The sequence below is a fragment of the Xyrauchen texanus genome, chromosome 46 (genome assembly GCF_025860055.1).
Source record: "Xyrauchen texanus isolate HMW12.3.18 chromosome 46, RBS_HiC_50CHRs, whole genome shotgun sequence".
Classification (NCBI taxonomy): domain Eukaryota; kingdom Metazoa; phylum Chordata; class Actinopteri; order Cypriniformes; family Catostomidae; genus Xyrauchen; species Xyrauchen texanus.
In genome coordinates this window covers 1,346,832-1,373,020 of record NC_068321.1, presented here as the reverse complement: position 1 = coordinate 1,373,020, position 26,189 = coordinate 1,346,832, and the positions used below count along the sequence as shown (strand labels likewise).

The 26,189-nt window shown below is 47.8% G+C and overlaps 1 protein-coding gene and 1 long non-coding RNA gene across 4 annotated transcripts in view; one reads left to right on the top strand and one right to left on the bottom strand.

Annotated features, from left to right (window-relative positions):
- The window catches only part of LOC127637921 (protein inscuteable homolog), a 296,421-nt gene that overhangs the window by 90,793 nt on the left and 179,439 nt on the right, over positions 1–26,189 (bottom strand). For all 3 annotated transcript variants that reach the window (XM_052119175.1, XM_052119176.1, XM_052119177.1), the window contains exons 8-9: positions 17,311–17,482; positions 16,940–17,118 (exon numbers count right to left, since the gene is read on the bottom strand). In XM_052119175.1, the coding sequence (XP_051975135.1) occupies positions 16,940–17,118; positions 17,311–17,482 (351 nt within the window). The remainder of the gene's footprint in view (positions 1–16,939; positions 17,119–17,310; positions 17,483–26,189) is intronic.
- Positions 1–26,189, top strand: part of LOC127637940 (uncharacterized) — a 73,100-nt gene that overhangs the window by 41,016 nt on the left and 5,895 nt on the right. The window lies entirely within an intron of this gene.

Here is a 26,189-nt window from a genome sequence, read left to right as displayed (position 1 = left end):
TCCTCAGGGGGATTTGCCAGGGAGGGGCTGTCGCGAGGAGTACGAGATCCGAGAACCAAGTCAAACTGAATTGCATAATGAGTCGAATGGTCCTGGCCAGCTAGCATGACGGATTGTGAAGCGAGAGCCAAGCGTCCAAGCTCCGTGCCAGGGGCACTAAGGGGACGATTATTTTTGACGTACCCGGCGGGGATTCGCAGCGGGGCGGAGTAGGTAATGAGGTGTCGGGAGGCAAAAACGCATCCCGAGGCTCTGGTGCTGAGAGAAAACTCAAAGGTTCACCGAAAAGGCCGAACTGGGAGACAGGTGCGTCGAGGAAGGGGCTGGGCTGGGCTGTGTGCGGCGTGCAGACCCGAGGAACCAATCATCCAGCCACGAAAGCTGTGGGGAGGACGGAGGGTTCCAGTCCAGCCCCACGCTGACGGCGGCCCGGGCAAGCATGTCGGATATCTGGGCGTCTGCCTCAGACAAGGCGTGCTGGGCCGAAGGCAGCAGCCCAGTCGAGTCATCCACGTCAGACGCCGGACCACTCTCCGATGCAGAGGCGAGCTCATCCGGCTCGGGGGGCTCAAGAGGATAGGCAGGCTGGCCGTGAGGTGAGCCGCTGTTGCCTTGAGCCCGGACAGAAGTCAATGATCGTGTTGGGTGGTTCACGGGGACATACCCGGCGAAACCGAGTCCGCTGCCATCCCAAATCGCCTCCATCGCCAGCCGGGTCATCCTCAATTCCGTGGGAAGGAGCGGCGTGGGGGGTGGCTGGAGTGGCGTTACTACTGAGGAAGGAAAGCCGCGACCGCAACGTTTCCATGGTCATGTTCTCGCAGTGAGAACATGAGCCATCCACAAATGCTGCCTCGGTGTTATTGCTGCCCAGACACACGAGACAGCACCAGTGGCCATCAGGAGTGGAGAGCACTCTACCACATCCAGGAACTACACAGGGGTGGAATGGCATCTTTATAAAGACGTGTCCTGAAAAGGACATTCAACGCCAGCTGTGTATATTGCTCTTTTAGAGAAAATAACTCTTTTAGAGAAATATCTCTTTTACTGCGCTGTCTAAGCGCCCAGGGGCAAAACTGCACTGCTGTGCAGAGAAGGGAGAAAGCCGCTGATATGCGCCGTAGATCCAACAGCAATCGCACTCAGAGATCGGAGAAACAGTGTGTGACTTGCAGCTCACTGCATAAACAACCAGTCGGCTCCGAAGAACATTTCTGAATGAAACAGACGCATTTTCCTTTATACCTGTATGTCCGGGGGCGGGACATGCAAATTCTGTCTGCCAATTTCTCATTGGCCTTTTCTCATAGATCAGAGATGCAAAAGGCTCTCAAGAGAGACCCCTAGTGTCGCTTCTTCAACACAACGTCTAAGTGAGCGACAGACGAGGAACCTGCCTTTAGATTGTTATGAACAGGAGAGCTATTGTTTTGTTGTGTACTTCCCTTATTGAGGCTAGTAATTGTCAATATAATGATTAAGAGAAATTTAAAAAAAGGATTTTTTAACTGGAGTATGAAAAATAAACCTTAAATGAGAAAACTTCACATTCATGTGTCTGTTTTAAGTTCTGTCTATTAAACTTTATGAGAGAATAAAATTTTTGACAATATTAAATTAAACACTATAATATCTTGATATCTAAATGTGTAACGGTTACCCTGTCTTGTTTCACTGTTGCCCTCTTGTTTTCCATCTTGTCACTTTTGCACTTCTTAGTTTTCACTTTAGTCCCTTATGTAACTCCATAGTCCTCTGTTAGCGTTTGTGTTCCCTGTCATTGTTTTCACCTGCCCTCATTAGTTTGCCGTTTGCTTCTGTTAATCACCTTATTATCTTGTTTGAGTTCTGTTCGTTCATTGGCCCCTTTTTCCCTTGTTTGTGTATTTATACCCCGTGTCTTTGTTCAGTCCTTGTCTATCGTCGTTTGATGTCAACCTGGTGTGTGTTTCCTCCTCGAGTCCCCTGTTTGCTTACGTCGTGTTAATTTACTATTTTATGTTTTATTTCCCCATCGTGGGTTGTTCCTTTGTGTTTTCTTGTTTTGTTCATGTAATATAGTTCGAACTGCGTTTGGACCCACATCTCCTCGTCTGCCTCGTTAATCATTCATGACAGAACGATCGACCACCCATGGATCCAGCAGTTCAACGCGCCAACTACCATCTACTCTGCTTAAAACAAGAGGACCGCCCTATCGAAGACCACATCCACGACTTCCTGAACCTGGCGAGTGTCTCAGACTTCCCGGACTCAGCCTTGGTGGCCTTCTTTAGGGGCAATTTGAACGCGGTGCTGAGGGAGCGGTTGCCACAGGCAACGCACGGCTGGACGCTCTGCAACTTCCTGGAGGCGACCCTACTAGTTTGCGGCTCACAGCTCACCGTGGGCGTCGTAGAGGAGGAGGACCCTACCCCTCCACCCACTGTGGAGACCCTTCAGCTGTCCGGGGCTCTTCCTGTCACGCCTGCCCCGGTCTGCAAGCCAGAGCCCACGCCTGCCCCGGTCTGCGAGCCAGAACCCACGCCTGCCCCGGTCTGCAAACCAGAGCCCACGCCTGCCCCGGTCTGCGAGCCAGAACCCACGCCTGCCCCGGTCTGCAAGCCAGGGCCCACGCATGTCACAGTGAGCGAGCCAGCAGCCACGCATGTCACAGTGAGCGAGCCAGCGGCCACGCATGTCACAGTGAGCGAGCCAGCAGCCACGCATGTCACAGTGAGCGAGCCAGTGGCCACGCATGTCACAGTGAGCGAGCCAGCGGCCACGTATGTCACAGTGAGCGAACCAGCGCCTACGGCCTCTACCATCAGCAAGCCTGAGCCCTCGTCAACCACGGCCAGCGAGCCTGAACCCACGCTGACCAGGAACAGCATCCCAGCCTCCCCAGTCGCATCAGCCCGGAGGAAGAGGAGAAAGGGAGTGGTCTCTGTGCTCCAGCCTCCGCCTGCCGCAGCTCCATGCCCTAAACCCCCCTTGACCCTGCCCTCAGCGCCCGGCGAACCTAAGCCGGCACATACCATGGTAACCCAGCCAGAGCCAGTAGCCTCGGACGTCAGTGAGCCAGTGCCGTTAGCCTCGGACGTCAGTGAGCCAGTGCCGTTAGCCTCAGACGTCAGTGAGCCAGTGCCGCTAGCCTCGACCGTCCCTGAACCAGCGCCTGTAGCCTCGACCGTCCCAGAGCCAGCGCCTGTAGCCTCGACCGTCCCAGAGCCAGCGCCTGTAGCCTCGACCGTCCCAGAGCCAGCGCCTGTAGCCTCGACCGTCCCAGAGCCAGTGCCTGTAGCCTCGACCGTCCAAGAGCCAGTGCCAGTAGCCATGACCGTCCAAGAGCCAGTGCCAGTAGCCATGACCGTCCAAGAGCCAGTGCCAGTAGCCATGACCGTCCAAGAGCCAGAGCCAGTAGCCGTGACCGTCCAAGAGCCAGTGCCTAAAGCCGTGACCGTCCAAGAGCCAGTGCCTAAAGCCATGACCGTCCACGAGCCAGTGCCAGTAGCCATGACCGTCCACGAGCCAGTGCCAGTAGCCATGACCGTCCAAGAGTCAGTGCCGGTAGCCATGACCGTCCAAGAGCCAGCACCAGAAGCCTCGATCGTCCAAGAACCAGCACCTCTCGAGTCTCCCAGGGCTCCTCCTCCCGAGCTTTCCAGAGCTCCACCATCCGAGTTTCCCGAGCTTTCCAGAGCTCCGCCATCCGAGTGTCCCGAGCTTTCCAGAGCTCCGCCATCCGAGTTTCCCGAGCTTTCCAGAGCTCCGCCATCCGAGTTTCCCGAGCTTTCCAGAGCTCCGCCATCCGAGTCTCCCGAGCTTTCCAGAGCTCCGCCTTCCGAGTTTCCCGAGCTTTCCAGAGCTCCGCCTTCCGAGTTTCCCGAGCTTTCCAGAGCTCCGCCATCCGAGTTTCCCGAGCCTTCCAGAGCTCCGCTGTCCGAATTTCCCGAGCTTTCCAGAGCTCCGCCCTCCGAGCTTCCCAGAGCTCCACCTCTCAAGCTTCTCGAGCCTACCAGGGCTCCGCCTCTCAAGTCTCTCGAGTCTTCCAGGGCTCCGCCTCTCAAGCCTTCCAGGGCTCCGCCTCTCAAGTCTCTCGAGTCTTCCAGGGCTCTGTCTCTCAAGCCTCCCAAGCTTTCCAGAGCTCCGCCCTCCGAGCTTCCCAGAGCTCCGCCTCTCAAGCCTTATGGGGCTCCGCCCCTCAAGCCTCTCGAGCCTGCCAGGGCTCTGCCCCTCAAGCCTCTCGAGCCTGCCAGGGCTCCGCCCCTCAAGCCTCTCGAGCCTGCCAGGGCTCCGCCCCTCAAGCCTCTCGAGCCTGCCAGGGCTCCGCCCCTCAAGCCTCTCGAGCCTGCCAGGGCTCCGCCTCCTGAACCTCTTGAGCCTTCCAGGGCTCTGCCTCTCGAGCCTTCCAGGGCTCCGCCCCCGAGTCTCCTACGGCTCCGCCCCCAGAGCCTCTCGAGCCTCCTGCAGCTCCGCCTATGGGGCCTCCTGCGGCTCCGCCTCCAGAGCCTCCTATTGCTCCGCCTCTCGATCCACTCAAGCCTTTGAAGGCTCCGCCCCCAGAGCCTCTTGAGCCTCCTACGGCTCTGCCCCCAGGGCCTCTCGAGCCTCCTGCAGCTCCGCCCCCGGGGCCTCCTGCAGCTCCTCCTCCAGAGCCTCCTATGGCTCCGCCTCTCGATCCACTCAAGCCTTCGACGGCTCCGCCTCTCGAGCCACTCAAGCCTTCGACGGCACCGCCCTCCGAGCCTCCCGAGCCTCCTACGGCTCCGCCGCTCGAGCCACTCAAGCCTTCGACGGCTCCGCCCTCAGAGCCTCCTCCGGCACCGCCTCTCAAGCAACTCAAGCCTTCGACGGCTCCACCCTCAGAGCCTCCTACGTCTCTGCCCCCAGAGACTCCAGAGTCTTCCTGGTCTCCGCTCCTAGAGCCTCCCACGGCGCCGCCTACCCCGGCTCCGCCTCCTGCGCCTCCTTTGGTTCCACCTCCTGAGCCTCCCTCAGCTCCGCCTTCTGGGCCTTCTGAGCCATCACCTCCCTCGGCTCCGCCTCAGAGGTCCTCCTTGGCTCCGCCTCACGCGGCTCCGCCGGCCTCCCCTGTGGCCACTCCATCCCCTAGGCCACCAAAACCGGCCTCTGTCCTGTGGTCATCTCCCAGGTCCCCTGAACCGGCCCTTGGCCCACGACCACCTCCCAGGCCACCAAAGCCGGTCTCTATCCTGTGGCCTCCTCCCAGGCCTCCTGACCCGGTCCCTGTCCTGTGGCCTCCTCCCAGACCTCCTGACCCAGTTCCCGTCCCGTGGCCTCTTCCCAGGCCCCCCGACCCAGTCCCTGTCCTGTGGCCTCCACCCAGGCCTCCTGACCCTGTTCCCGTCCTGAGTCCTCCCTCCTGGCCTCCTGACCCAGTCCCCGTCCAGTGGCCTCCTCCCAGGTTCCCCAAACCTGTCCTAGCCCTGTGGCCAGCTCCCAGGCCTCCTGCACCTACCCTTGCCCGGTGGCCAGCTCCCAGACCATCGAAACCTGTCCCTGCCCGGTCGATACCACCCCGGCCTCCTAAACCTGTCCCTTTGTGCCCCCATGGACTGCCTAATTGTCCCTTGTGCCCCCGTGGACTGTCTCATCTCCCTTTGTGCCCCCGTGGACTGTCTCACCTCCATTTGTGCCCTCGTGGACTGTCTCATTTCCCCCCCGGACGTCCTGCCTGCCCAGTGTGCCCCCCTGGTCTGCCTGTCTGCCCATGTGCCCACTTGGACTGTCTGTTTGCCCCTGGTGCCCTCATGTTGTTCTTGTGGGTTTTTGTCTTTTGTTATTTGTTGTTAAGGATCGTCTGGTATCCAATCCTTGAGGGGGGGGGGCTATGTAACGGTTACCCTGTCTTGTTTCACTGTTGCCCTCTTGTTTTCCATCTTGTCACTTTTGCAGTTCTTAGTTTTCACTTTAGTCCCTTATGTAACTCCATAGTCCTCTGTTAGCGTTCGTGTTCCCTGTCATTGTTTTCACCTGCCCTCATTAGTTTGCCGTTTGCTTCTGTTAATCACCTTATTATCTTGTTTGAGTTCTGTTCGTTCATTGGCCCCTTTTTCCCTTGTTTGTGTATTTATACCCTGTGTCTTTGTTCAGTCCATGTCTATCGTCGTTTGATGTCAACCTGGTGTTTGTTTCCTCCTCGAGTCCCCTGTTTGCTTACGTCGTGTTAATTTACTATTTTATGTTTTATTTCCCCATCGTGGGTTGTTCCTTTGTGTTTTCCTGTTTTGTTCATGTAATAAAGTTCGAACTGCGTTTGGACCCGCATCTCCTCGTCTGCCTCGTTAATCATTCATGACAAAATGTAAGAACCCATGATTATATGTTTTGTTTTTTTGATGTGTTTAAATATGTCTGGAGAACAATTTACATGTGAGTGCAACTTTATCGGTAAAATATATAAATAAAAAATAAGACAAGCAAAAATAATAAACACTGCTTGTCTTATTTTCAAGTTTAGATCAATCAACAAAAATAAGACAAGCAGTGTTTATTATTTTTGCTAGGGCATGTCTGAATGAAGAGATTGAGTGAGATATATTAGTGCCCTGATTAGAAACAGATCCTGCACTCTGTAAGGAGAGTGAGCAGGAGGGGTTATACCCTGTACTAAAAAATCTCTCTTGATGTCTCCGCTTAAAACAAAGGGGCGCCCCGAATTTAGAAAAGATAGATAGCAGATTCTTTTAAGATTAGATATTTTTCTTTTATTTCTTGTTTTATATACACAGTGTAGGTATTGGTTGATCATGAGTACACTGAGAGCTGCCACTGAGACTAGAATTAAAGAAAATAAATTTAAGAATGATTTAGATCATTTCATGTTCTCTACTTTTCAAATTTGCTTTGAGAAGTTTTTTTCTTGGGTTTGTTCTGTGACCAACAATGCCAGATTAAATTAAAATAAAGTCCTAACCTTCAATAAGGAAGCAGACCTAAGCAAACGTTATAAACAGTTTTGCTCAGATGCTCTGATATTTAACAAAATAGAAGTTCCCCATTTGTCGCTCACTTCGACGTTGTGTTGAAGAAGCGACACTAGGGGTCTCTCTTGAGCACCGAATATGCCTCTGATCTATGAAAAAAGGCCAATGGGAATTAGGCAGACAGCATTTGCATACACCGCCCCAGACATACGGGTATAAAAGTGGAGAAATACGTCGAGTTCATTCAGAAATTTTCTTCGGAGCCGATGGTCGTGTTGCAGTCAGCTGCGAGTTACACAACTGTTCCTGTTCCTCTGACGCTTGCCTGCTGTTGGATCTACAGCGCTAGAGTGCTCTCCGCTTCAGATGGCCACAGTTGTTGTCTCGTGTGTCTGGGTTGCGATCACACCGAGACAGCATTTGTGGATGGTTCATGTTCTCACTGCGAGAATATGACCATGCAACGTTGCGGTCATGGCTCGCTTTCAACCCCCCACGTTGCTCCTTCTTCCCACGGGATTGAGGACGATGTGGCTGGCGATGGAGGCGATCTGGGTGCAGCTCCGCTGGGTACGCGCCCTCGGACCACCCGCCCCCCCAGCATGCTCGTTGACTCCCGTCCGTGCTCGAGACAACAGCAGCTCGCCTTACAGCCAGCCTGCCTATCCTCTAGAGCTCGAGGTGGATGGTCCCCTTTTTCCCGGAAGTGCATGATGAGCTGACGTCTGCATGAAGGGCACCCCTCTCCACACGTCACAAAGCCATTCGCTCATCTGCTCTCGCTACCGTCGATGGTGGAGCAGGCGATTCCCCAGATGGACAGGGCTGTTGCGCTCCACCTGTGTCCCGAAAACTCTACCACCTGGCGGGGTCACCCTGTACTCCCCTCCAAGGCCTCTAGGACAACGTCTTCACTAATGGCCAAAGCCTACAGCGCCGCTGGACACGCCGCTTCTGCCCTGCATACCATGACCCTCCTGCAAGTCCACCAGGGCACTCAAAGATCTGCACGGGGATAGCCCTGATCCCGACATGCTGCAGGAACTGCGCTCAGTGACCGACATCGCCCACAGAGCCACGAAGGTCACAGCGCAGTCACTCGGGCAGGCGATGGCCACACTCGTGTTCCAGGAACGTCATCTGTGGCTGAACTTGGTCGAAATGCATGAGACCGACAAAGTGCGCTTCCTCAATGCCCCTGTCTCCCAGTTCGCCCTCTTCGGCGACACCGTTGAGGACTTTGCCCAGCAGTTATACGCGGTGAAGAAACAGACGGAGGCCATTTCGCATATCCTGCCCTGCCGCAAGCCTGCCGCCATGGGCCATGCCCCGTCTGCTCGCCGAGGGCGTCCTCCTGTGGCGAAAAAAACACCCTGCTCCAACTCAACCCGGGCCCAGCTCTCAGTCCGCGGGTCGAGCACCCCCCTTGCGGGTCCGAGCACACTCAACAAGGAGTGTTGCGTCCTCATGGGCACTGGCCAGGGGCACCTCCCTGGCAGATATATGTAGAGCAGCGGGTTGGGCAACACCTAATACCTGAGTCAGTATTGTCCCGTATTTTCTCAGGTCCGAGCCGGTAGAACTTGGTAACACGCTGACGGACAGGCCGGGTGGATCGCTTGCACCTAGTGCCCTTTCCCTCGGTCGTGGTAAAACTGTGCACTTTCTTTACTAGGTTATTACATATATTCAGATCCCTGGACGACTCCTCCCTAGCCCTATGGGTACACAATTCGGCGGAGGAATTCACTGACCCAATACACTGCGGGTACTCAAATCTACCCTGTACTGGAATAGGTGCTCCACAGGTCGGGACTCCTGTATGGACTCCTCCTGTGTGTATTTTCCACGGTACAGTCCCCTTGCGAGTGGACCCGAGTGGAGTGCCCTGTCTACCTTAGGCAGTTCCAGCTGTCCTCGTCGCCGTTCTGTAGCAACTTCCCCCTCCTTGAGGCTGGATCTACCACTGCGCCATTTTTCCACATGTGACCTGAATGTGATGTATTCGCCACATTTACCTCCCCATCCCTGGGCAGGTGTGGTCTCCACAGGGTTTTTTCCCCCTGAAAGAATAGTAAACTCTATGCGAGAAACATAGAGCGAAAAGAGGCCCGGCTAGGCTCGGCCCGTTCCCCTGCTTAGGGTAACCAAAAGGATTCTGATGTTTTTCATGGGTTATTGGGGAAGGGTACGTGCAGTCTGACACATGTAGGGCCTTGCCCCACTGAAAATGGCATCAGAGACAGCATGGCCCTTTGTTCTATGATCAAAGGTGAGACATTGAACTCGGTTTCCCAGAATGCATCACAACCGGACGGAAGTCCTGCCCATGGACTCAATCTCAGACGTCATTGGTCAAAAGCGGCCGATGACGTCATCTTAACAAAACTAGCGCTCACATTTGAGCTCGCTCTCTCTCTGCATCCAGCCTGACTGTTACACCTACAGCTTCGCTGTGCTCTAAAGAGACATATCTACACCAATGAATTTCCCTCCTTCTGGACAAAGAAAGACCACGTTTTTCTAAACCTCACCATTTGGCCACGGTAGAGTAAGATTAACTTAGCTTTGTTCCAGTCGTGTAGTGTACAATCTTCAATGTAAAACAACAGTGAATTTATTTAGATAACGGAAAATGTGACCAGCTTCCCTTCTCAATCGTTTTCTCTCAACGTTGACTAACTCTCGCATTTCTCGCGATGTGTCAAATTGTGTGAATCAGGCTGGTGTTTTTCAAATTCTCCCGCCTGTTTCGTTCAGTTCCTTTGTGTGTCTGCTCATTACCACCCGCACGTGGTATTAGCTCTGTTGTGCTGGATCTGATCCAGCCATCTTGCTTTCCCTACATCTTCGCATAATCGTTGGCTCCGCCCTTTCCGGCCTAGCCCTCCATTTTGACTAGTTCCTCATGAGGAGTTTAGATTGCCATTTTGTGTCTTGGTTACCGACTCGAGACACACACACAGCATATAGCTCCACCATTTAGTTAGGATTTCCACCTTATGTTTTTGTGTTATATTCATTTAGTATTGGCAGTGTTCATTACTGTTTGATTATAATAAAGCTTGTTATATTACAATAAGTATTCCTGGTTTGTTTGTTTGAATATTGTGTTGAAGCCAGCCTCTGCCACGTCAAGAACTCCTGTATTACTTCAGTATTGTTAAATTGTTGTTGTTAGAAGCCAACTGTAACCAGATTACTGTTGGGTTTATATGGCAACAATTTGACTAACTTCTTCCCCTTTTGATTATTTTATTCTCAATCAAAATACTCAATCTGCAGGGTAGAATTTTATGAGACTTGATCAGTCACTTACTATCATTTTTCTCTTGTCAAAGAGTGGTGCCCCGAGGATAGAATTTAACTAACTAAATTCTATTATTTAATTTAATTATTAATTAATAACCATTAATTATTCATTTATATCTGATAGTAAAACTGATCTAACCAACCTGTGAGCCTACATAAATTGGTGCCTGTGTAACATTGATTCTAATCAATGTTCTATTAATTAATAATTGATGGTTGTCTATGATAATTATTAATTATTACTAATAAACACACCCGCTCCAAAAACTGTGAGCCCTACACACATCTGGTCGCCTTTGCATGTGAAATACCTGCCCCTCTTGTGTCAGCAGTACACGTACACGGCTCAGCGCATGGAGTGATTTGAATTGGACCCCTATTGTCGCTTCTTCGACACAACGTTGATGTGAGGGACAGATTGGGAACGTCAAGGTTACGGATGTAACCTCCATTTCCTTATGGAGGGAACGAGACATTGTGTCTTCCCGGCCACGTCGCTGAGCCGAGCCACTGTAGTGGCCGGATCATTTCCGGCTCCTCAGAAAACTCCTGAATGGACTCGTATTTCAACGTATTTCTCCGCTTTTATACCCGTATGTCCGGGGCGGGGTATGCAAATACTGTCAGCCTAATTCCCATTGGCCTTTTTTCATAGATCAGAGGCATATTCGGCACTCAAGAGAGACCCCTAGTGTCGCTTCTTCGACACAACGTCTCGTTCCCTCCATCAGGGAACGGAGGTTACATCAGTAACCTAGACGTTTTCTTTGTTTAGAAGTGCATAAAATGGAAAATGCTATTTGTGCTAGAAGTTCTAATTTGAAGATTTAAGAAATATATATGATATATTTAATTATAAAAATAATTGAAAATGCTAATAAAAAATTGGTCATTGGTAGCAATGCAGATGATTGAGAATACAACATTGAGATTGAGATTAAATTGAATATCAAAAATAAGTTCATGTTGTCATCATTAAGTGTATGTTGTTCACTAACTCTGCAACTAGTCTCTTACCACTGTAGATGAGCTGGTCAAATGATTTATTGAAGCGGCTAATACTGCAGGAGGAAGTCAGAGGAAAAAAAATAAAAGATGAAAGATGAGGGCTATTATCTGATTAGCCCTCCCACTATCATGACTGCTGGTAATCATTACTGAATTGACATTACAAATGTGGATTCAAGTTGATATCAGTCATATATGACTAATTGGATTTTTGACTTTCCAACTGCCATCCATGTGTTCAATACCCATGTCTAAATTGTTCTGAGGGTCTAAATTTAAATCCAGCATCTAACCGCTGAGTTATTGATTTATAGAGTAAATATTACAAATGTATGGCAAAGTAAGAGTTACCTATTGGATTGGTATTCGCCAAAATTTTCCAGAGTACCCTCACTTTAAAGAAAAAGGGTAGTGGGTGTTACAAAAAGTTGATAGAGTATCTTTTTCTAGTAAAATTTTTCCATTTTGAGATAAATCTATTAAAGTATCACTTTAAAGGCATAAAGTTGTGATGTTTGTCTCTACAATTTAACAGAATAATTTATCAGGAAATGCTGAGGAATATAAATAATAATAACTGAAAAATCTTATTGTTAAATGATGCTAAACATTAGGATATAAAAGATGAGAGTCATGAGAAATTAAAAGATTTAATGTATTTTACTGATCAATTATTTCAAAACACAAGAGATTTGATGAATTTCAATTGTGCCTCTTTTATACTTTATTTTGTTTAAACATTGACTTACTTTTCTGTTAGTTTAAAAAGGTGATTTTTGTTGTTTCATTAGATAGAATGGAACTTCCTTCTCATGAGAGAGTAAGAAAACAGAGAAAGTAATCATTAGAGTTATTTTAACAGAAAGTAAAAAGAAGGGATAACATAGGTTTTGTAAATGTAAAGCTGAGCTTGAACAGAAGGCTAAAGTAAATTGAATTGAATGTAAAGAGAATGTTGAAAAAGAAAGGAAAAGCTGGCATTTTATTAAAGATTTAATGGCTCTAGTTTTAGAAATCATAATGGAAAATAATGCAGGTCTATATAAATACTATGTGGAAAAATAGGAAGAAAAAATAAAAAGACACAAGTTATATGGCGTTTTCATGAAGCATAGATGGATCAACTAAGATTAACGGTGGGGGGGGGGGGGGTAATAAAAGGTATTAAATAACAGGAATATTGGTCTTCATTTTTAGGTTGATGAGTTTTTAACCACATGTGAAGTCTGTGCACAAAACAATGTCAGAAACCTACACCACGGGGATTGTGAAGCCGTACGTGGGAAATGGCACGGTGGTAGGTCCAGCCTAATGAGGGGGGACTCTACAAGCACGGCGACCGGGGCAGCGGGGCTGCCCAAGGGAAACGCGGGTCCGCCGACAGGGGAACCTTACTGCGGGAAATACATCACGGGGAGTTTGCCTAAAAGTTGAACAAAGCCCGTGGAGCCCGACCCCAGTACAGAGCACCTGTGACTCGTAGTGGGTTTGGCCGTGAATTGCTCTGCTGAATTCGCAGGCCAGAAGGCTAGGGAGGAGAACATACAGGGAGCAACGCTTAGTGGCTAACCTGAGATAGAAGGCGCACTGGATCAACTTGGTGAAGGGCGCTGTGTGCAAGCTGAACATCCGGTCGGTTGTGACGCGTTACCGAGTTCTACCGGCTCGGACCAGACAAAACATGGGATGAGACCGACTCAACCCTGAGATAGTAAAATCTAGCAAAGGTATTGGGTGTTGCCCAGCCCGCTGCTCTGCAGATGTCTGCTAAGGAGGTGCAAAGGGCCAGTAACCATGAGGATGCCACACTTCTCGTAGAGTGTGCTCAAACCCACAAGGGGGCGGGCACGGCCTGGGTGTGACAAGATAAAGAAATAGCATCAACAACCCAGTGAGCTAACCTCTGTTTGGAGACGGCGTCCCCTTTCCGCTGTCCGCTGAAGCAGACAAAGAGCTGCACAGAACATCTAGAGCTCTGCGTGCGGTCCAAATAGACACGCAAAGCACGTACCGGACACAGCAACGAGAAGGCTGGGTCTGCCTCCTCCTGGGGCAGCTTGCTTGCAGGCTCATGACCTGGTCCCTGAAGGGAGTCATAGGAACCTTGGGCACGTAGCCCGGTCGTGGCCTCAGGATAACGTGAGAATGTGCTGGACCGAACTCTAGGCAGGTGTTGCTGACAGAAAACACATGCAGGTCCCCCACCCTCTTGATGGAGGCTAACGCAAGGCTGTGACGCTCTCCGATGCAGCGGCGATGTCGTCATCCAATTCCGGGGGCTCAAGGGTGAATGCTGGCTGGCCGCGAGGCGAGCCTCACTCATCCCGAGCTCGGACGGAAGCAAGCAAGCATGCCGGGGGGGGGGCGGGTGGTTCGTGGGGATTTACCCGGAGAAACCGAGCCTGCCGTTATCCCCAAGTCGCGTTCATCGCCAGCCGGGTCATCCTCAATCCCATGGGAAGAAGGAACGATGCGGGGGCGGCTGAAGTGGCTTTCTCTCATGATAAAATGTTGCCATAGCTATGTTCTGAGAACATGAACCATTCATAAAATGCTGCCTGCGTGTGATCGCAGCCCAGGTAAGCGCAGGCAGCTTTTATGACCGTCAGAAGTGGAGAGAAATCAACCGCATCCAGGAACTACACAGAGGCGGAAAGACATTTTTAAAAAGACGCGTCCTGAAGAGGACGTTCAACGCCTGCTGTGTATTGCTCTTTTATGAGTGGGAACTCAAACTCTTTTAGAGAAAATAAACACTTTTTAGGAGTAGAAACACTCTTTCAGGGAATGAAAGCGCTGTCGAAGCGCCCAGGGGCGTAGACTGCACAGCGTGCAGAGAGAGAGAACGCCAGCTGGAAACACGCCGTAGATCCAACAGCAGTGCTTATTGCCAGTAGAGGTAAGTGAAACAGTGGTGAACTCAGCTTGCTGTTGCACAACCGTTCGGCTCTGAAGAAAAATTCTAACTGGCACTCGCTGCCCTGCTTCCCTTTATACCCTTATGTCCGGGGCGGGGCATGCAAATTCTGTCTGCCAGCTTGACATTGGCCTTTTCTCAGGTTCACAGGTACGTTTGGCGTCCGAAGAAGACCCCTTGTGTCCCCAGTGAGAGAAGGGGAACTCTTAATATTATGATGCATATTTTGTTTTATGTTTGATATACTCTAATTGCACACTCATGCTTAAACATGCTTATATGCTTCAATAATTGAATGAAGGTATATGGGGACAGAATTTTTTTACTCCATTCTCAATCAAACTTGAATGAGATGAGATGTTTAGTTTCTGAAAAATCTCCACTGGAGTGTGGTTGCATAATCTGGTCATTGAAGGTGAAGCTGTGTGAAATAATTTAGTCACTAACTGAGTCATAACTGAGATGACTAAATTATGAAACTGTACTCTGGGTAAAAACAGTGAAGGTGAGACTTATTTAAGTCTCAGAGGGGGAAATGTGGACAATTTGTATCAATTAAATAAAAATTAATCAAGTGTAAATATAGCCATTTAATTCTACAATTATTTCTGATGGTCAAGTATGTATTTTACTGTGTGTGTGTGTGTGTGTGTGTGTGTGTGTGTGTGTGTGTGTGTGTGTGTGTGTGTTGTTTCTGCCGGGGCAACTCGGCTTGTTATCTCTGATAATAAAGTCTATTTTCTGGCGTCAAAAACAAGTATTTCAGAGTTATTTTTCACAAATTGGGTAGAAACCACAACACTTAAACCCCTAATAATAATCCTTACAAAAACAATAGGGTTTCTAGACTTTCGGGATTGAACCCCTAATAATAAATAGAAAATCAGTACAAATACAATAGGGTTCCAGCACTTCATGCTTGGACCCCTAAAAATCCTTACAAAAAAATAGTATTTCTAGCCCGAAGGGCTTGTACCCCTAATAATAATAATTAGGGCTGTCGATTTAATGCGTTAATTCAGTGCGATTAATGTTATTAAAAATATTTGTTAAAACAATTTACGCAATTAATTGCAATGCCCCTGGACCCTAATAAGGAAGATTCCTGAGAAATGCAAGCTTGTAGTACCACCTGTTTACTTCAGGGGGCAGTAAGTGAAACTTCAGCTGTATGGGCAACACGCAGTTTATACAGTGAAGAAAACAAACCTTCAGCAGCAGCACACTTGATGGAGTGCAAATTCGAACTAAGGGATCTCAAGATGTGCTCAAGATAATTTTTTTAATATTTAAAGATAACTATGTATAATTATTTCATCATTATATATAGAATTATTGTTATATGAGGGGCTTTCTCAGCAAATATTTGTATATTCGATTAAATGTGATTAATTTAATGTGGCTCGGGATAGGGAAGTTTGGGTTCCCCTGCTGGAGCAGCTGCCCCCGCGACCCGACTTCGGATAAGCGATTAAAGATGGATGGTGATTAATCGCGATTAATTAATCGGGACACCATGTAATTAATTAGATTAAAAAAAATGATCGATATACAGCCCTAATAATAATACAATTTCTTAAAAAAACAATAGGGTTTCTAGCCCTTTGGGCTTGAACCCCTAATTAATTACTGCCTCAAAAATTATAATTCAGAAAATAGAGCGTAGAAATTCATAGATATGATTTAAATATGCAAGTGTAAAAATAAATTACATGTAGACATTTGATTACAAAAGCCTTTTGTTTTTATATATATATACACTACCTGTCAAAAGTTTTGAAACACTTGACTGAAATGTTTCTCATGATCTTAAAATTATTTTGATCTGAAGGCATATGCTTTAATGTTTGAAACAATTGTTTTGTAGACAAAAATATAATTGTGCCACCATATTAATTTATTTCATTACAAACTAAAATGTAAATGTATGACTTGGACCAAATAATAAAGAAAAGCAGCCAATACGTGCCCAACATAGATGAGAACTCCTTCAATACTGTTTAAAAAGCATCCCAGATCAAGAACTTGGTTGAGAAAATGTTTTGGGTACATGTCTGCAAATTCTAGGCAAAGGGTGACTAATTTGAAGATGCTAAAATATAACACAGTTTTGATTTATTTTGGATTTTGTTTAGACACAACATAATTCCCATAGTTTCATTTATGTTATTCCATAGTTTTGATGACTTTACTATTATTCTAAAATGTGAAAAATAAAGAATGAGTAAGTGTTTCAAAAGTTTTTACCGGTAGTGTATTTGTAACGTGAATGATAATTTTTTACTTCATAACTGTCCAATCGGAAGAAGTAGCAGGCGTTTAAAAAACTTCAGTGTTTCTCTCTTCATGCTCATAATTTTAAAAACGTACAGACATCACATTCAGTCAGTCAGTCGCTTTTTTAGAAAACATTTTTAGGAATTTTGTGTAACAAAACTTCAACACTCTGAAAAATCTCAGGTTGCAAAGAGGGCTTCATTTGACTGTTACACTGTTAACATGATTCAAGATTGTTTTTAACCTTTGAAAGATTCAGCACTTGATAAACAGTTCTAAAAGGACTGGGGGTAATGTAAGGGGGATGTGGAAGATTAATCGAAAAATTGATATTTTTACCCACCCCTAGTATTTAACATAATTTTACTGCATAATATATACAATATACTTTGAAAGTGCTTGTATATCACGTGGTATATTTGCTTAAGTGCAGTTCTTTGCAATGATTTTTCAATGTAAGATTTTTTGCTGTAGATTTGTGTGAGAGCAATACCTGGTCTTTGGAGTATGGCGTGTCGACTCGTTGACGGTCTCTGCAGGCATGCAGCAGGATGTGAATGGCATTCATCTGCAGGAGTATTTCACACGCCATGCTGTCAAAGAATGTGATGTTTGCCAGTGCTGCTGAAGCCAACAGAAACACTTCACCACAGGAGGCACTCTCACACAGATCTGCAGAGACAGGCAAACACATATGAGATCATACACACATAAATAAAGCATTAAAGGATTCTGAAGAATACTCAATACATTACAGTAATCAACTTCTGCACAATAGAAAGTCACCCTATTTTTTCAGCACAGACGCATGCTTGCTGAGAGGTGCAATGCTGAAAAGACAAGTTAATGAGTGTTAAAACTCACTGATGAGGGCCGTGACAATGTCCTGCATGCTCTCCAGGAAGCTGGCGAGATATTGTGTGGAAGTGTGATGTGGAGACGTGATCTGAGCCATTACTGCTGCAGCCTCTGCTCGTGTCGCTTCCGTACAAGTGCCGTCAGTTAAGATGTCTGCCAAACACAGGATTCCATCCACCTCGACACACACACATAAGCACAAATTTACAATTCATCATCCTCATTCAGTTTATCAAAGATGAAACAAGATCATAATCATGGTGTTTCTAATCTGAGATTGATGGAGGATAAATGAAAACCTATGTCCTTTATTCTACGTGTGCTTCTTTGTCAAAGAAACCAGGGCCAGGTTTCAAGAAAAACCTTAAATTAAGAAAACAATTCATAATTTTATTGCCACTAAGGCTTTCCTTAAAGGGGTCATAAAGTGTTTTGCACCAAATGTGATAATTTTCCACCCTGTATTTGGCCCTCTGTCTGAAAATCTCAGTTTTGGCCTAAGTACCTCCTTAAAACTTCAACGTAAATGCCCACTGTTCTGATTAGCTAACATAATTCACCCTCTAATATTCAGCAAACTCAATCGGGAGAACATTACAAAACAATTTGTCAGGGTTTACACATAACACACATCCAATACATTGCATCTGAATATATTAAACTGTTCATCTGTTAAAACTCAGCACCATAAACATATATAAAGCATATCAAATGGACTGATTGTTGATGAATCTTTTGGTTTCTGAATGTCCATTTGTTCAGAAGTGATTTTATATGTCTCTCAATCTATTTGTAAATATATATCTACAATATATTCATATATCTATCAATCTGGTAAAAAAGTCAGTTATATCATATATTAGCACATGGTGGCGCAATTACTCTATCTATGATACGCTTCTCACTATAATACAATGACATGACTCACAATATCTATACTGCAAAATGTAAAAAGAGAAGATACCTTGTTTGAAAAGTGTGCTCCTGTGAAGCCAAACATAAAGGTACGAGTATGTGGTTTGATAGTATGTTTGAGAGGTTTAGTATTAACTCACACACACACACGTGAAGACTTGCAAGTAGTATCTCTTCTTTACTTTTACATATTTATCTTTCACAGCTGATACGGTGAGTCTGTCGCTCACTTCAACGTTGTGTCAAGTGAAGCGACACTAGGGGACTTTCTTGAAGGCCTCGGTTACCTCTGAACTAGAGAAAAGACCAATGAGAATTTGGCAAGCAAAATTTGCAAGTCCCTCCCTTGGACATATGGGTACAAAAGGAGGGACTCGTGCATCTGTTCATTCAGATTTCTTCTTCGGAGCCAGGTGGTTGTGCGATCAGCGAGCTGAGAACTACGTTGGATCTACTGCGCATATCAGTGGCTTTCTCCAGCAGTTTTGCCCCTGGGTGCTTCAACAGCACTTCTAAAAGAGAGTATTTTCTAATAGAGTTTATTTCTCTTTTCAGGACGCGGCTTTGTAAAGATACCCTTCCACCCCGTGTAGTTCCTGGATGCAGTCAATTTCTCTCTGCTCCTGATGGTCATAGATGCTGCCTCGTGTGTCTGGGCCACGATCACACCGAGGCGACGTTTGTGGATGGTTCATGTTCTTACTGCAAGAACTTATCCATGGTAACGTTGCGGTCGCGGCTTTCTTTCTTAAAGCGGAACGCCCCCCCGTTTCGCTCCTTCTTCCTACGGGATTGATCTATCTACGTAGATGTACACAAAGGACGCTAGCATCTATGTAGATGTAAGCAAAGGACGCGTGCATCTACGTAGCTGTACGCAAAGGACGTGGGCATCTACATAGATGTGCGCAAAGGACGCGTACATCTACGAAGATGTACACGAAGGGCGCGTGCATCTACGTCTCTATCTTGCCTCGATACCGACCTGTCCTACGGTTTGCATTCAACGACCAGGTGAATCAGTACAAGATCCTCCCATTCGGCATGTCCCTGTCCCCTTGTGTCTTCACGAAGGTCACAGAGGCAGCCCTTGCCCCACTAAGGGAAGTGGGTATCCGCCTACTCAATTACCTCGATGACATCCTAGGACATCCTAGCCTACTCTCGAGAGTCACTGTGCGCCCACAGGGACCAGGTGCTCAGACACCTCAGCCATCTTGGGCTTCAGGTAAACTGGGAGAAGAGCAAGCTCACCCCAGTTCAGAGCATCTCTTTTTTCGGCATGACAGTATGCCTCACCAACGAGCGTATGCAGTCGGTACTGAAATGCCTCACCTTATTTAACCCATTCACAACGGTTCCTCTAAAACAATTCCAGAGGCTCCTGGGGCATATGGCATTCTCCGCGATGCATATGAGACCGCCTTAGCACTGGCTTCAGACTCCAGTCCCGAGATGGGCATGGCGCACATACAGTGTTCATCACCCCCTTGCCACCAAACTTTCAACCCCTGTACAGACCTCTGTTTTCTGTGGACAGGAGTCCCCCTACAGCAGGTGTCCCGAAGCGTTCTGGTCACCACAGATGCCTCCAAACAGGGTTGGGGCACCGTGTGCAATGGACACGTAGCCGCCGGCAAATTGGTGTTCTTTCCGATCTGAAGACCCACAGATAAGCACAGTCGGGTCAGTGCTCTCAGTTCTGCAGGAGAGGCTGGAGGGGAGGCTGTCCCCCTCCACCTTGAAGGTTTATGTAGCCGCCATATTGGCCTACCATGACGCAGTGGACTGTAAATCCCTAAGGAAGCACAATCTGAATATCAGGTTCCTTAGAGGCACCCGGAGGCTGAACCCTCATGGGATCTCTCTGTGATCCAGTCCAGCTAGAATCAGTCGAGCTCAAAGCGCTCTCCTTGAAGATGGCCCTCCTTATCATGCTCTCTTCCATCAAGAGGGTTGGGGACCTGCAAGCGTTCTCTGTCGGCGACACTTGCCTGCAGTTCGGTCCAGCAGACACCCTTGTTGTCCTAAGACCGCGACCGGGCTACGTGCCCAAGGTTCCTACGACCTGAACCTGCAAGCGCTGCCCTGGGAGGAGGCAGCCTCAGCCTTTTCTTTGCTGTGTCCGGTGCGTGCTTGGCGTACCTATGTGGACTGCACGCAGAGCTTTAGATGGTTCTGAGCACCTCTTTGTCTGCTTTGGTGGACAGCGGAAAGGGAATGCTGTCTCCAAACAGAGGCTTTCCCACTGGGTCATTGATCACACCCAGGCCGCCCCCCTTGCGGTTTCGAGCACACTAAACAAGAAGTGTGGCATCCTCGTGGGCACTGGCCAACGGCATCTCCCTAGAAGACATTTTTAGAGCAGCGGGCTGGGCAACACCCAATACCTTTACAAGATTTTACAATCTCAGTGTTGATTCGGTCTTGTCCCATGTTCTCTCATGTCCGAGCACGTAGAACTCGGGAATTTGGATCATCTGACCGGGTGTTCCGCTTGCACATTTACCCTCCACTGAGGTGATCATGTGTGCTCTTTTCGCCCAGGAGAGTCCACTAAATTCACGCTCCCTGGATGTTCTTCCTCCCTAGCCCTCTGGTCCACGAATTCAGCAGAGGAATTCCCCCACCAGACCCACTACGGGTACTAAAATTACTCTGTACTGGAATAGGTGCTTCACAGGATGGGCCCTATTAATCCCCCTGTGTGTATTTTCTGTGGTACGGTCCCCTTACTGGTGGACCCGCATCTCCCTTGGGCAGTCCCCGCTGCCCCCCCGGTTTCCATGTTTGTAGCAATTCCTCCCTTGCAGCAGGTAGGATCTACCACTGCGCCATTTCCACATGTGGCCTGAAAACACATGTGATGTATTTCTCCACACTTTACCACCCCCAGCCTGGGCAGGTGATGGTCTCCGCTGGGAGTTGGAAAAGAATGCATTTCCTGATGTGTGTGATAGCGTCAAAATGGCCCCAGCCACTGTAATTCTATACGAGAAACATAGAGAGAGAAATGGCACAGACTGCTCCCATGCAAATTCTGCCTGCTAAATACTCATTGGCCTGTTCTCAAGTTCAAAGGTAACCAAGTCCCCTAGTGTCGCTTCACTCAACACAATGCCTCCATCAGGGAACATTACAACAGTAATCTAGACATTCATTTTCTTCCTTTCTCCATTAATTTTTATCCCATAGGGATTTTTTAACGATAACTTATTAACTTTTAAAGACAGACCTACTGAGAAATCTGAAGTAAATTGATGATATATGTTCATATTGAAGCCATCACTCCATATTGTTTCAACTTTATTAAAAAAAAAAAGTGTTTAACAGCAGGATTTCTGGTAAAGAAATACCTATGATGTTGAAGAGAATGGTTCACAGTGAGTCAAATGGTCTCGGAATTCATCCCACATTACTTATATAGTTCTGACTTTCTGCAGGAAAATTATCAGCAGGCACATGCCCCGCCACTCTCAGGGTTTACGTGGCCACTCTATCAGCTTGCCACGCCTTGACTGACGGAGGCCGTGGAGCCATGCGATTGAGACCTCCTGCTAGGACCAGGATCCCTTCATGGGACTTAGCAATAGTCCTTGAGGGTCTGGTTGAGACCCCCTTTGGACCTCTATAGAGTCAGCGTCTGAGAAACTTCTGACTCTCAAGATGGTTTTTCTTATAGCAATTACTTCTCTAAAAAGAATTGGGGATCTGCAGGCTTTGTCTGTCTTGCCAGCCTGCTTAGATTTTGCCCAATGGTGCGGTCAAGCTTCGCCAATAGGGATTAGGGCTCACTCTACCAGAGGGGTGGCCTCCTCTAAAGCCTTGGCTATGTTCTTGGAACGTCGTTTTGAGGTTATTAACAACTGGCGAATGTTCTCATGAGTTGGGAGAAAATGTTTTTAGAATAATGTTCTCGGAATGTTCTTTTGATGTTATTAACAAGTGAATAATGTTCTCAAGATGTTGGGAGAAAAAGCTTTTAGAACAATGTTCTTTGAACGTCCTTATAATTTTATAAACAACTGAATAATATTCTAATAATGCTGGCAGGAAATGTTCTTAGAACAATGTTCTTGGAAAGTCCATATGATGTTATGAAAACTGAAGAATGTTCTTCAGAACATCCTTGAAACCTTTTGATGTTATTAACAACAGAAGAATAGGGAAAAACATACTTTAAACAGAATTCGTGGAACATCCTCAAGATTTTTCTAATTACTGAAAAACTTTCTCATAATGTTAAGAGAACATTCTTAGAATCTTTTATCCAAAGCGACTTACAACTGAGGAACATCACAAGCAATTTCTCATATGAGCTAACAATATTCGTAGGACACATTGTCAAGCAGGGTGAAAGAGATTAGTACATTGAAAGCTAGAGTAGATGTGAAATGTGCAAAATGGAAAGAGTTATATTAAGTGCCTATAATTATGATTGTGGGTTAGATGTTTCTTGAAAGTTGTAATGAAGATCGGGTGGAGGTTGGCAGCTTGTTCCACCAAAGAGGGTGACAGTTTTGATAAGTGATTGTGTGCCTCGTTGTGAAGGAACAACCAGGTGACGTTTGTTCATTGACCATATCTGGCATGAGGGAACATACACTTGTATATTGAGGTAGGGAGGTGCAGTCCTGAAGGCCAAAGTCAAAGCCTTGAATTTGATGTGGAAGGCTAAGTTAGCCAGTGGACTTAGACTAAGAGAGGTGTGATGTGTGATTTTTTGTCTGATTGAAGACCAGATGTGCTGTTGAGTTCTGGATAATCTGCAGAGGCTTAGTCCCGCTGCTTGGATGGCCGGCCAAGAGAGGGTTGTGGTAGTCCAGTCTTGAAATGACAAGAGCTTGAACAGGGAGCTGTGCAGAGTACTCAAGACAGGATGATGATGTTAAAAATAATTGTGTGTTTACATAGTTTCTGGGGAAGATCGATCAATCCATCCATCTAGAAAATATTGAAATTGTGGTTTCTGTCAAGTTTTGCCCTACACCTTTAAAAGAGTTATTTTAAACCTCCTCGGATCTACCATTGGAAGAGCCAAATTTCTCTATGGTTAATGGTCAAATAAGACACTGTGCACTATAAAGTCTCCCCAGAATTGAGGCAACTCTGCATAGAAGGAATTGAAATTTGTGACAATAAATGTAACAACAGGGTAATTACAAATATTCTTTTACAGGCATGTTACCAGAACCCTGTAAAATGGAAATATGTGCTTAAGGAATTTGGTGCTCTAGAGATTTAGAAAATAAGGAAAAGTTAATTGTAACTTCCAATTCCTCCTAAGGTTAAAGATGTGAACTTCTACATTTTAAATAAGACATCCAACAAATGAATTTATTTAAGATAAAATTTAAATTTTGTATATGATTAATTGTGTATTTTGTTAAACAGATATAAAAAAATATTATAATGTTTTTTCATTGTGAATTGGTGCAACCTTTTTGGAGAGATGAGCTGATAACAGACCAGGGAGACTGAACTTCCACCCCTGACAGAGAAGATAATAAAATATGGTATTTTCTTTTTTGAAAATAAGGAACTAGACTTTGAAACAAAAACTATAACAAATTATTGAAACTTGTATATGTTTGGTTAAATTTAAGCTAATTTGAGAAATACCTTTATAATAAAGGTAAAGGTAAGTGTATAAAGAGCGGCTATACTTTTCTTAATCATTATGAACTGTTTGTTTTGTTGATTACCAAGTTCACGGCTGTTTTACCTTAATGTGTATTTAATGTTTGAAAGTATTTACTTGTTTTAGCAGGATATTCTATTGTAAATCTAGCATACATAGATTGAATATATATTAAAATGAAGTGCACTAAATATAACTGTTAGGGTTACCTGTCTTGTTTCACTGTTGCCCTTTTGTTTGCCATTTTTGTCACTTTTGCATTCCTTAGTTTTCGCTTTTGTCCCTTGTGTAACTCCATAGTCTCTTTGTTAGCTTTCGTGTTCACCGTTCATTGTTTGCACCTGCCCTCGTTTATTTGCCATTTTGCTTCTGTTAATCACCTAGTTATCTTGTTTGAGTTCTGTTTGTTCATTGGTTCCTGTCTTCCCATGTCCACGTATTTAACCCTGTCTGTTTGTTTAGTCACTGTCTATCGTTGAATGTTGTTAGCCTGGTGTGTGTTCCCTGCCCGTTTTCCTCAGTCTTGTGTTCATTTACCCATCGAGGGTTTTTCCTTTGTTCCCGTGTTTTCCATGTATCTGCCTTGTTTGTTCCTCAATAAAAGTTGAACTGCACTTGGATCCGCATCTCCTCGTCTGCCTTTGCTGCTCATTCGTAACAGAACGCTAGAACCAACTATGGATCCAGCGGTTCAGCAAGCAAACTACCACCTGCTCTGCTTACAACAAGAAGACCGCCCTATAGAGGACCACATCCGCGACTTCCTTGAGCTGGCGAGTATTTCGGATTTCCCGGACTACTCTCTGGTGGTCTTCTTCAGGGGCAATCTACACCCCGCACTGAAGGAGCGGCTGCCACAGGCGACGCGTGACTGGACCCTCCGCGACTTCCTGGTGGCAACCCTACTGGTGTGCGCCTCACCGCTCGCGGGTTCCTGGTGGCGACCCTACTGGTGTGCGCCTCACCGCTCGTGGGCGTTGCTGAGAAGGACCCTGCCTCACCGTCCACAGTGGTGTCTCTCCAGCCACCCCCGGCGCCCCCTGTAACACCAACTCCACCTGTCAACGAGGTCACCCTCACGTCAGTCGCCTTCCATGAGCCAGCACGGCCCTCTTCGTCTGCCCGGAGGAGGGAGAGAAGACTGGCTTCCGCCTTTCGGTCCGCGCCTGCCCCGGTCTTCGAGCCTGTGCCCACGCCTTCCACGGTCAGCAAGCCTGTGCCCACGCCTTCCATGGTGAGCGAGCCAGCGTCTACGCATGTCACTGTGAGCGAGCCAGTGCCTACGCATGTCACTGTGAGCGAGCCTGCGCCTACGCATGTCACTGTGCGCGAGCCTGCGCCAACGCATGTCACTGTGAGCGAGCCTGCACCAACGCATGTCACTGGGAGCGAGCCTGTCGCCTCAGAAGTCAGTGAGCCAGTGCCTGTTGCCTCGACCGTCCCCGAGCCAGTGCCTGTAGCCTCGACCGTCCCTGAACCAGCATCTGTAGCCTCGACCGTCCCTGAGCCAGCGTCTGTAGCCATGACCGTCCAAGCACCAATGCCTCCCGAGCTTTCCAGAGCTCCTCCTCCCGAGCTTTCCAGAGCTCTGCCTACCGAGCCTTCCAGGGCTCCTCTCGAGCTTCCCAGAGCTCCGCCTCCCGAGCTTCCCAGAGCTCCGCCTCCCGAGCTTTCCAGAGCTCCGCCTACCGAGTCTTCCAGGGCTCCTGTCGAGCTTCCCAGAGCTCCGCCTCCCGAGTCTTCCCGGGCTCAGTCTTTCAAGTCTCTCTCGAGCCTCCCAGGGCTCCTCTCGGGCCTCCCAGGGCACCGCCTCTCAAGCCTCCCAGGGCTCCTCCTCTCGAGCCTCCCAGGGCTCCGCCTCTCAAGCCTCTCGAGCCTTCCAGGGCTCCTCCTCTCAAGCCTCCCAGGGCTCCACCTCTCAAGCCTCTCGAGCCTTCCAGGGCTCCTCCTCTCGAGCCTCCCAGGGCTCCGCCTCTCAAGCCTCTCGAGCCTCCCAGGGCTCCGCCTCTCAAGCCTCTCGGGCCTCCCAGGGCTCCGCCTCTCAAGCCTCTCGGGCCTCCCAGGGCTCCACCTCTCAAGCCTCTCGGGCCTTCCACGGCCCTACTCCCCGAGCCTCCTATGGCTCCACCTCCAGAGCCTCCTACGGCTCCGCCTCCCGAGCCTCCTACGGCTCTGCTCCCAGAAACTCCAGAGCTTTCTAGGGCTCTGCCTCTCGAGCCTCCTACGGCTCCGCCTCTCGAGCCTCCTATGGATCCGCCTCCCAAGCCTCCTACGGCTCTGCCCCCAGAGACTCCAGGGCTTTCTAGGGCTCCGCCTCTCGAGCATCCTA